Below are 9549 nucleotides of genomic sequence, written 5' to 3'. Positions count from 1 at the left end.
GACGACTCGGATTACTTCGGGAACGCAGTCAACCAGAACGTTGACAGCGTTTGGAGCGACGTTTTGAAGATTATGAACGAGAGTAACCTCAGAGGGTTGAAGAAGTGACGAGTTGGTGATTTCGTTGCATCAATTTAACTTGTACCTGCTACGGCTTGTGTTCAAAGCTTCAGTGGGCCCTTTACTCATCAGTGTCCGACCAAGTAGACGTGTTTGTGGCGACGACGTTAGCCAGCGGACATTGCTGCCGCAAAGCTCCTATGTATTCATCGGCAATGTCCTGGTCACACGAGAGGAGCAATTTACGCAGCGATGGGGGAAACCACAACAAATTCGGCGGCGCTGCAGTTTCCACCTCCAGACGTCGGACTTCGGAAGGGAGAGGAATGCGCGCGGGGTGGGGATCAATGAGCAGCATGGTTCTCACCGTGTTTGGGAGGGGTGGCAGCTGGTCGAAGTCCACATCAGTCAGCTCGCAGCTCCGCAGATTAGAAGGGAAGCGCGCCAGCTCGAGTTGACACTCGTGCAGTTGCAGGTGCTTGAGGCTCTTTGGGAGAGAACCTATAGTGAACTCTCCTCGGAGGGCGAGCGTCTCCAGCATTGGGATGTCACGAGACACAAGATACACTGGGCTCTCAGCATCCAAATGCAGGTATGTCAGCTGTGTGGGAAGAAACTGCAGTTCCCTTGGTGAGCAGATACGTCCGCTGAATTCGGTAATGAACTGGGGAACCGCAGTGTCGAGTCGGCTTCCCCACAAAGCTAGCCGTTTAAGACTGGGGTGGACGAGCGGAAGGGAGGCGATACCCAAAAACTTCCTCTCTGGTCCTTCGAATCCAAGTATTACACTTTCGACTCTGTCAGGAATAGAGGTGCGTTCGTTCACAAAAAGAGTTCGGCACAAAGACCGCTTCTTGGGTGGAACTCTATCCAGTATCTGGCATCCAAAGCAAGGGTAGTCCCTGAGGACTACTTCGAGTGCTTTGCAAACCAGTTTCAGTCGGTTAACTGTCTGGCATCTCTCACTGTTAGATGGACTGAACTCCAAGACCTTGTGAAGGGTCACAGGTTGAAACCGGTCAAGCATCCACTTGTATTTCAGTGTTTCGCCGCATTCACTCTCACATCCACACTCACTGCCACTGCTCTCACATCCACTTCGACATCTCCGCAAAGTCGTCCACAAACTTCTCTACTCTGGTCTGCAGGGCCGCGTCATTGAACTGTCCGTTCTCTGAGAAGGCCGAGTAGGCAGCAGGCACCAGCACTGACCCTGGGAAGATGACAGCTCCCATGGAGTTGAAGATATCACGTGCATGACCGTGAGCTCTTACTCCCCCCAGTGACCCCGGAGAGGCCGAAACGACTCCAACTAACTTCTTCGCGAAGCAGCTGGTTTCACCCTTGACGTCTCTGGACGCCCAATCCAGAACGTTCTTCAATAATGCGCTAACTGAAGCATTGTTCTCGGGTGACGCCACCACAAGGCTTTTCGCCTTGTGCAATCTGTCTCTGAGTTCTCGAACGCCTGCTGGCATCCCCTCCGCTTCAAGATCCTCACAGAACAGAGGGAGGTCTAACGCGCCGATGTCCATGAAATCGACTGCGATGCCACGGCTCTCAAGCGTAGCCTGGACGCGTGAAGCCAACAACTTGTTATAGGATCCCTTCCTTGAACTTCCCCAGAAAACGAGAACTCTCATATTTTTATACAAATAGCAGGAGCTATTTGAGTGTGTATGTGTGCTAGCTAATCTTAATGTCTAAATGTGGGCTGGTATTGTCATATTTAGTGATGAGTGAGTCTGCTTCCACTGCGGTGACCCCCAACAACTTGGGCATCGTCAAGACGACCGACGGCTCAGTAACACCCAACAACATGGGCCGCGATGTCGTGAAAGCTATCGACATTGAAGACGGCTGGACTGAGCAATCCAGCCTGACCGTACGTGAGAGCTTGGGCGGAGCCGTGCACAGTATTGAGACGTTATCCACGTGCGACGGACCTGGAATGCGAATCGTCATCTTTGTCCAAGGCTGTCAGAAGCGCTGCATATTTTGCGCCAACCCGGACACATTTGAACTCGTCAAGCCTGGTCAGATGGAGCTGACTGTTGACGATGCCGTGGCCATACTATCACGTTACGTTGGCTGGCTGAAGCCCAACAACGGTGGTGTTACCATCAGCGGAGGTGAGCCTATGCTGCAGGCAGCCTTCGTGGGCAAAGTTTTTGAGAAAGTGCATACTTTAGGCATCACCACCTGCTTGGATACCTCAGGTCACGGAACTCCTGAGGATTGGGCTCAGGTCCTGCCTCACACAGACTTTGCACTGCTCTGCCTCAAAGCGATGGACGTTGGCCTTTACAAAGAAATCACTGGCACCAATGGTGCGAAGAAGGCTCAGAACTTTGGAAGAGCAGCGGCAGCGGCAGGTGTCAAGGTTTGCATTAGATGGGTGCTTCTTGAAGGTCGTACCGATACCGACGACGAGATTGAGAAATTGGTGGAGTACTGCAACAGCCTTGGAGACTCTTTCATGGAGGTGGAAGTCCTCCCCTTCCATCAACTCGGAAAGAGCAAGTACCAGAAACTGGGTATTGCCTATCCGATGGAAGCCGTGAGGTCGTATCCTCTTGACGATGCGGCGTTATTTCATGACAAGCTCATCAAGAAGGGCGTCAAAGCTGCCTTGTCGAACTACTCCCCTAAATGATGTGTCAACCGCCAATGATCAAGCTAGAGCGAGTGCCCCGTCAGTTCGATGCATCAATGCGGCTACCAAAATTCATGCATAGGCCAGGTACGTTGGGGAACGATAGGAACGCTCTCGTTGGGTCCGATTCTGTGCGAACAACCCAACAAGCTCACTATACCTGACAACCTCGTCCCAGTAGCGTTCCTGCAACTCGACGTCGTCGGTGATATCGGTGACAGACCGGACAGGTAGTCCGGTGTTAAGCGACCAAACATGCTTTGGGACGTGCAATGTCGTCTTGGGAAATATCGCTTCGTATGGATCTTCGAGACAAACTATGGAAACCTCCATCACCACTCGTGAGCCGTAACGTCTGTGTTCGCTGAGTGCCTAGCCTACTGCGCCAGGTGAATTTGGTTGGATTCGCTCATGAAAGGCTCCAGCTGTCTGCTATCCATTCTTCCCGCTTGTTACAGTGCGCGCAGCGCCGGCCTCTCCAGGTCGAAGGGACCATTCTTCAGCTGCAGCGGTCTAAGGGCGTGGGGAAAAAGACACGGACGCATTCGTGACAGAACTGTTGAAAATACTAAATGGCTGACAGTGACCTAGTGCGGTTTCTCCTTGATGCGATTCACAGTCTCCACAAAGAACACAAGGAGACAGTCCAGCTCTGTGTTGAGTTGCTAAACGACCGCCAAGTCCTGCAGGACGCACTGGAGAACGGAGTCCCTGAGCTGGAAGACCCCCCACCCATCCCCGAAATACCACCGGTGGACGAGTTGCACAACTACTTAGCCGAATGGGTAGACGACAAGCGATCAGATCATGAAACGCTTTCCGAAACGGGCAGTCCTGATATTCAGTCTGACACCTCACCTCCACACAGACCTGCAGCTGTTCCAAAGCTCCATCTGGACGGGCAGGTTCCAAGTGGATCTTGGTTGACAGGGCAGCTGACTGCTGGCGACACCTACGTAACATAACGTACGTTCAAACAAGATACATACGTCACAACTTGTCCCGAACGAAACACCGCCACACGCAAGTGGATCCTAGCTCTGCATGCTGAATTTGCTGTGTGTCATTTATTGCGGTGATCAATCACAGATCCGTGACGCTTGTAAGAGTAACCTCGCCTCCACGGCAGGGAAGAGCAGCGAAAATCTTCACCAAGATGTCCTTGCCTTCGTAGGCGCACTTCACAAGGTAGTTGGTGCCAGCGACTACCTGGGTCTGGAACTCTATAGGCTCCAGAGCAGAGAAGTTGGTGCCTTGTTCCTCCAAGCTGACTCGCACAAGACTCAACATCTCCTGAACATCAGAGTCAACTGGTTTCCATTCACCGAATCCACCTGGCATGACCATTGTATTTGTATCCCCTCCTCCACCCACAGTGTCTTGACTCCGTTTGGTCTTTGTCGTAATCAGCACTATTTACTTTGTAATAATCATTAACACACATTATATATCAGTTGGCTCTGGAGCGCGGAGTCGCCCGCTCATCCTCGAAATACCACCAGTGGACGAGTAGCATGACTGCTTAGCTAAATGGGCAGACCAGCCAGCGATAAGATCATGAAACGCTTTCCGGCAGTCCTAATGACACCTCACCTCCGCACATCTGTTCCAAAACTCCAGCTGGACGGGCAAGTTCGAATTGGCTGGGGCGGTACATCTGTTTTTACACCACAGGTGTCCTTAGGCAAAGTCACTGGTTTACTCAGCACGTAAATCAGTTCTGAAAGGAAGGCCTATCCTTTTTTTCAACCATCAGACTGAGAGGTGCCAGAAAAGTCAGGGCTGACTTCTGGCGACACCTACGTGACGTGCGTTCAAATAATTTACGTCACAACTTGTCCCAAATGAGAAATCGCCATAAGCGGAAGTGGATCCTAGCTCTGCATGCTGAATTTGCTGTGTGTCATTTATTGCGGTGATCAATCACAGATCCGTCACGCTTGTAAGAGTAACCTCGCCTCCACGGCAGGGAAGAGCAGCGAAAATCTTCACCAAGATGTCCTTGCCTTCGTAGGCGCACTTCACAAGGTAGTTGGTGCCAGCGACTACCTGGGTCTGGAACTCTTTAGGCTCCAGAGCAGAGAAGTTGGTGCCTTGTTCCTCCAAGCTGACTCGCACAAGACTCAACATCTCCTGAACATCAGAGTCAACTGGTTTCCATTCACCGAATCCACCTGGCATGACCATTGTATTTGTAACCCCTCCTCCACCCACAGTGTCTTGACTCCGTTTTGTCTATCTCGTAACCAGCACTATTTACGGCAATTTAGTCTTTGAAATCATCATAAACACACATTATAGATCAGTTGACTCCTCCGAGTCGTCCGCTGTGGAGTACGACTCGTCTGTGTTCGGAAGTGCTCCTTCGGACGCGTCAGAAGAATCAACCTCCCCTCGCTCAGAGTTGCATTTCTCGCACATGTCGTAGAGGAGCGTGTTGAAGTCTTCTTTGCACTTGTGGCACTTCATGTGTTTAATTGCGATTTCGTCGGATGTCTTTCGCAACGCAACAGAAAAAAACTTTCGAGGCCCCACACGTCCTTCACAACTCAGGGCATATCAGCCATATTTTGAATGATTAAAGCAGAGCCTCCAGTCAAGCGTCCTCGCAACGCTTACATCCACTTTTCGATGAAAAATCGTCCCAACGTTGTGGAGGAGCTTACCGATGCACTGGGAGAGAAGCCAAAGAGTACACTGGTCATGAAGGAGATAGCTAAGCGCTGGAACGCGCTGTCCGATATGGACCGGGAGCCCTACCGACTGCTTGCCGCATCTGAAAAGGAGCTGGCGGGGATCCGAAACAAGCGGGTGGACGTGCCTGTGCCGCGTCCACGTCCAGTGCCGCGTCCACGGCCAGTGCGCCAACAGAAAGAGGAAAAACGCCAACAGAAAGAGGAAAGGAAGGTGCCGTGTAACCCCTACATTGAGGAGGCTCCCGAGCTTTCACCACGTATCCGGAGGCCGTCAGGCAATCGAAGGCCCCAGAAGGCCGAGACTCCGGAAGAAACAGATCTTCCGAGTGATGGTGAGGATTCTGAGCCGGAGGACGCTGTTGAGTCTGAGGAGTCGGAACCTGATGAGTCCGAGTCTTCAGAGCCAGAGGACTCCGAAGACGTTCCGGATGAGTATGACTGTTAATGAGTTATTGCTATGTAATGTTAACTAGACTGTAGGATTTTTCAGTCCTCAATGTACTCTTCTTGCCACAAGTTCAGCAGGTAGAACTGGCGCTCAATCTCTGCCATCACGTCTGGGTCTGGCTCAGGGTCATTTTCTCGTGGTGATTCCTCGCAGGAGTCTGGCTCAACGAAGTCGTTTTCTGTATCGAGATTGTCTTGTGACAGCTGTTGAGCTTCCTCCTTTACCTGCTGTTTGATCCGTTCCAGCTCTTCTTGTTGAGATCTGTGGATCCAAATTTCCTGGCCGAGGTTATCAACGTAGGAGTTCATGTTCAACAACTGCATCCTTACTCGCTCATGCTCGGCCATCGCCTTTAGGTACTCTGTGTTATCAGGAGTCGGCATGACAGCTACGTCGCGCTGATACTGAGCGAACTCCTGAGGCTTAGGAATGGTGCTGAGAACGCGACTGTAGTGGACTGACGCCCCTTTCAACGCTCTGTGCATGCTGAATATGTGACGAATGGACTCTGTTAGCTTTACCCGTTTGCGAGTGACCTCGGCGTAGAAATTGAGCTTGTCGTCTTTGGAAGCGTTTGGATTATCCTTGATAGCTTTGTGGGCGTCCAGAGTCAGCTCCTTCCAGATGTACAATACATCTGTCGCCGCCTTACAATTCAGATCGTAAAACTGAAAGTGAGGATGATTGGTGCCCAACTCGACCACGTCTTGTAACATCTGATTGTAATCGTGCATCACCTGTTGGAACTGTTTAACACTGCCGTCCGCGGAGGCCCCTTGTAGTGGTTCGTTCGGCATGTCTGGCGGTTCAGACTGGCACTTTTTTAAGTCTTCGTCGAGCTTACAGCAGCCTCGGACCTTCGGTGAAACATTTCCCATGACTAATCTGACTGCACACCGAATTTCGAATGGTGCACTGATAGAATTGCACGCACTGCATCCGTGTCTTAACCAAATATTGACAAGTGAACAATGTAAGTCCTAGCAGCCGAAAACCTCCCCTTTCGCAAGGAGGAACCATGTGGAACGCGCAGCAGGAAGATTCACGCCACACAAGGAGGAAGGATGAACCATGTGGAACGCGCAGCAGGAAGATTCACGCCACACAAGGAGGAAGGAGCAACTATGTGGAACGCGCAGCAGGAAGATTCACGCCACACAAGGAGGAAGGATGAACCATGTGGAACGAGCAGCAGGAAGATTCACGCCACAGAAATGAGAAGCAGCAGCAGAGGGACGTGCAGACGAGCAGCCCACTCAGCGCGTAATGAGCCAAATTGCCACATGTCCCTCTGGGATAGGCAAACTGTTCAGCTCTTATGGACATGGATACTGACGCAGTTGGCTCAGACGGATGATCATTGCTTGCTGTCGATCCCGCCCCCTCTGCTGGAAAGACTGACACGGAAATTCGCAGAGAAAACTGAGGTCACTTGCATAGATATCGACGCTGTATACCTTATCGACTTGGTTATCGAGTTAAAGCTAGACCCTCCACCGACTAAGGCTGGTCTGGCGTGGTTACTCGGCGCAGTGAGATGGCTGACACCGAAAGTCGTAAGGGCGTTCACGTCTTTCAGTGCGCAGTCCATCTCGGAGCTCAATCAGCGAGTGGAATTTGAGGCTCAAGAGTCGCTGGCATTGTACCCGTACCCATCGAAGGACGCGGTGCTTACTGCCCCAACTGCGACGAAGATGAAGAAGCGTCATGTACCGCATCGATGCCTGAGACCGGTCGAATCGGACTGGATCGCCTTGAGCGATGAGCGCTGGACGGTGCCTCCCTTCGATGTATCAAGCCCTCCTGAACCACCAAAACGAGCCACCACTTTCCGTGTCCTTCTTTATTGTCCACCCGCTGCGACGCCTGCCTCATCAACGACCAAGCTTCCCCCTCCACCTCCTGTGACGGAGGATATTTCGCTTGAGGCCGTCGTGGAAAGGGCACGGAGGGGTTTGAGTCATAGCGACGCGTGCGGCGCAGTTCTCAATGCCCTATTCGCTCCTGAGGGGTCTTTGGCTCCATTCAGAGGGGTCCTTCAGGCTTTGGTCGCCCAGGAGGGCTGTGCAACCGTAACACGACTCTTCAACGGGGGTTTATGTGTGTTACCCGAGAGACTCTTCCTTCCCTACTGCCTGGAGGTGGCCTCTATTGACGCCAAGATGGTCGCAGAGCACCTCCCCAATTCGCGCGTCGCTTTTGTGGCTCGCAATGTTCCACCAGGCTACTTTCAAGAACTGCTTATCACGCGACTGATGTGTAACGAGCCTAGCACCTACCTCGAGTTAGCTGACTGTCTTCGAGCGTGGGTTCACTTTGGAAAGGACAATGCTGACATGCGATGCCGACCGTGGAGCTACCTGTGGTTGCTGTGGATTCCGTCGGGTGACAGGCTGCTGCCTTCATGCCAGGAACTGCTGTTGGAGTTCGTTGGTAGAGATTCACTTGTGGAAACCTATAGAGCCTACAAGCCTCATTGTGGAATGCCAGACCATCAGATTGGCTTCTGTTGCCACATGGAGGACCTCACCAGGCGCGAAGTCTCTCAAGAACAGCTGCAGTGGCTACTGCGATATACCACAGATCTGCAATGGAGCTTGGTGCTGGACATGCTGATGGAACCCGAGAGCATTGATGCGACCGCCTGTCTGATCTTCCAGGCAGCGACATCAGTGCTACCGGGCGTTCGAGAGGATGAAATCGTTACCCGCCTTTCAGAAACGAGCCAAGAAGTGCTCCGGCAACACCGGCAACACTGGGTTGCCGTAACCCTAAATTCCTTGCGGTCGTTAGAGGCTCTATGGCGTCAGACGCTCGCCTGCTTCGCGCCAGAGAGCCCCTGTGACGAGTGGTGGTTTGGGGTTGGAAGACCTCACGTCGCTGCCGCTGCTGCGGCATTGACCGACATTGAAACGCAGGTGCGCCGGCTGGAGACTGTGTGTTGTCCCTAAAAAACTCTAAAAACAGTTATGTTGAAGAGACTGTACATCATTTTAGTGGCGGCACGCGCCACTCTTTATATTCCCACACCAAGCCTACTGGACAGGCAGCACATGGCGCCGAACCAAGGCTGGCACCGAATTGCCCCTTACGATGCAAGAGCCGTCACCCCCGAGACCCCTGTGACACCTGTCGCGACAGGTCTGTCCGCCACTACGACAGCCCTCTTGTCCGCTGGGGGAGGCCTTGCCTGCGTTGGTGTGCTAGGCGTGTTCATAGCAAAGCGCCAAGGGTGAGAGCTGGGTTCAAAAGACACAGACCACGAGACCTCAACTTTGACGACATCGGTGACCTGGAAACGTTTAAGGCCGGTCACACAGTTTTAGAAGTGGCAGAGGACATTTCTTTCTGGGCAGAAGACTTGTCACGCGCAACTTAAAGCACTCTGTGGTGTATTTCCTCGACTTTCCTTAGAATCTCCATGGGACCACGGTCCAGCCGCTGCGCGATCGAGACTTGTAATTCTTCCGGCAACTCATTGAACTGTTCGCATAAGTCGCCATCGATTACGTGGTCTACAGGAGAATAGTAAGATCTGAAGGCTAGATGGTCTCGACCGCACAGAGGGCGCCATTCGTCCCGCATCACCATCTCTAAGTGCTGTAGGAAGTCCACTTCGTCCTTAGTGGAGATGGGGAGGAACGCTCCCACAGATCCCATTATAGTTGAGTACAGAACAACCTCTGCTC

The 9549-nt window shown here is 52.3% G+C and overlaps 10 protein-coding genes across 13 annotated transcripts; 4 read left to right on the top strand and 6 right to left on the bottom strand.

Moving 5' to 3' along the window:
• Positions 1-181: 181 nt before the first annotated feature.
• On the bottom strand, positions 182-1087 carry KVP17_002749 (uncharacterized protein; the record flags this gene model as incomplete). The annotated part of the gene is made up of 1 exon (XM_068519339.1): positions 182-1087. The coding sequence occupies one exon, from the start codon at positions 1085-1087 to the stop codon at positions 182-184; it is 906 nt and encodes a 301-aa protein (XP_068371076.1).
• Positions 1088-1148: 61 nt separating this feature from the next.
• On the bottom strand, positions 1149-1703 carry KVP17_002751 (uncharacterized protein; the record flags this gene model as incomplete). The annotated part of the gene is made up of 1 exon (XM_068519341.1): positions 1149-1703. One exon carries the CDS (start codon positions 1701-1703, stop codon positions 1149-1151), a length of 555 nt encoding a protein of 184 aa, XP_068371078.1.
• A 56-nt stretch (positions 1704-1759) lies between these two features.
• KVP17_002754 (uncharacterized protein) lies at positions 1760-2716 on the top strand (the record flags this gene model as incomplete). 2 transcript variants are annotated; one of them, XM_068519348.1, is made up of 1 exon in its annotated part: positions 1760-2716. In XM_068519348.1, the coding sequence occupies one exon, from the start codon at positions 1760-1762 to the stop codon at positions 2714-2716; it is 957 nt and encodes a 318-aa protein (XP_068371082.1). The 2 variants fall into 2 exon arrangements, with proteins under 2 accessions (XP_068371082.1, XP_068371081.1); XM_068519347.1 differs by having other exon boundaries at positions 1796-2716.
• A 572-nt stretch (positions 2717-3288) lies between these two features.
• KVP17_002752 (uncharacterized protein) lies at positions 3289-3681 on the top strand (the record flags this gene model as incomplete). Its single annotated transcript, XM_068519342.1, has 1 exon — positions 3289-3681. The coding sequence occupies one exon, from the start codon at positions 3289-3291 to the stop codon at positions 3679-3681; it is 393 nt and encodes a 130-aa protein (XP_068371079.1).
• A 118-nt stretch (positions 3682-3799) lies between these two features.
• On the bottom strand, positions 3800-4063 carry KVP17_002748 (uncharacterized protein; the record flags this gene model as incomplete). Its single annotated transcript, XM_068519338.1, has 1 exon — positions 3800-4063. The coding sequence occupies one exon, from the start codon at positions 4061-4063 to the stop codon at positions 3800-3802; it is 264 nt and encodes an 87-aa protein (XP_068371075.1).
• Positions 4064-4639: 576 nt separating this feature from the next.
• On the bottom strand, positions 4640-4903 carry KVP17_002747 (uncharacterized protein; the record flags this gene model as incomplete). Its single annotated transcript, XM_068519337.1, has 1 exon — positions 4640-4903. One exon carries the CDS (start codon positions 4901-4903, stop codon positions 4640-4642), a length of 264 nt encoding a protein of 87 aa, XP_068371074.1.
• A 387-nt stretch (positions 4904-5290) lies between these two features.
• KVP17_002753 (uncharacterized protein) lies at positions 5291-5857 on the top strand (the record flags this gene model as incomplete). The annotated part of the gene is made up of 1 exon (XM_068519343.1): positions 5291-5857. One exon carries the CDS (start codon positions 5291-5293, stop codon positions 5855-5857), a length of 567 nt encoding a protein of 188 aa, XP_068371080.1.
• Positions 5858-5898: 41 nt separating this feature from the next.
• KVP17_002750 (uncharacterized protein) lies at positions 5899-6738 on the bottom strand (the record flags this gene model as incomplete). The annotated part of the gene is made up of 1 exon (XM_068519340.1): positions 5899-6738. One exon carries the CDS (start codon positions 6736-6738, stop codon positions 5899-5901), a length of 840 nt encoding a protein of 279 aa, XP_068371077.1.
• Positions 6739-7143: 405 nt separating this feature from the next.
• On the top strand, positions 7144-9239 carry KVP17_002746 (uncharacterized protein; the record flags this gene model as incomplete). Of its 3 annotated transcripts, XM_068519336.1 has the most annotated exons (3): positions 7144-8800; positions 8828-9092; positions 9119-9239. In XM_068519336.1, 3 exons carry the CDS (start codon positions 7144-7146, stop codon positions 9237-9239), a joined length of 2043 nt encoding a protein of 680 aa, XP_068371073.1. The 3 variants fall into 3 exon arrangements, with proteins under 3 accessions (XP_068371073.1, XP_068371071.1, XP_068371072.1); XM_068519334.1 differs by lacking the exons at positions 8828-9092; positions 9119-9239 and having other exon boundaries at positions 7144-8811; XM_068519335.1 differs by lacking the exons at positions 7144-8800; positions 9119-9239 and having other exon boundaries at positions 8830-9096.
• On the bottom strand, positions 9236-9520 carry KVP17_002745 (uncharacterized protein; the record flags this gene model as incomplete). The annotated part of the gene is made up of 1 exon (XM_068519333.1): positions 9236-9520. One exon carries the CDS (start codon positions 9518-9520, stop codon positions 9236-9238), a length of 285 nt encoding a protein of 94 aa, XP_068371070.1.
• Positions 9521-9549: the final 29 nt, after the last annotated feature.

The sequence above is a fragment of a genome, assembly GCF_019968985.1.
Source record: "MAG: Porospora cf. gigantea B chromosome Unknown PgB_NODE_913_length_9549_cov_126.482, whole genome shotgun sequence".
In the NCBI taxonomy this organism is placed as follows: Eukaryota; Apicomplexa; class Conoidasida; order Eugregarinorida; family Porosporidae; genus Porospora; species Porospora cf. gigantea B.
The sequence above is the reverse complement of the archived record's forward strand: the minus strand, read 5'-3'. Positions and strand labels throughout refer to the sequence as shown.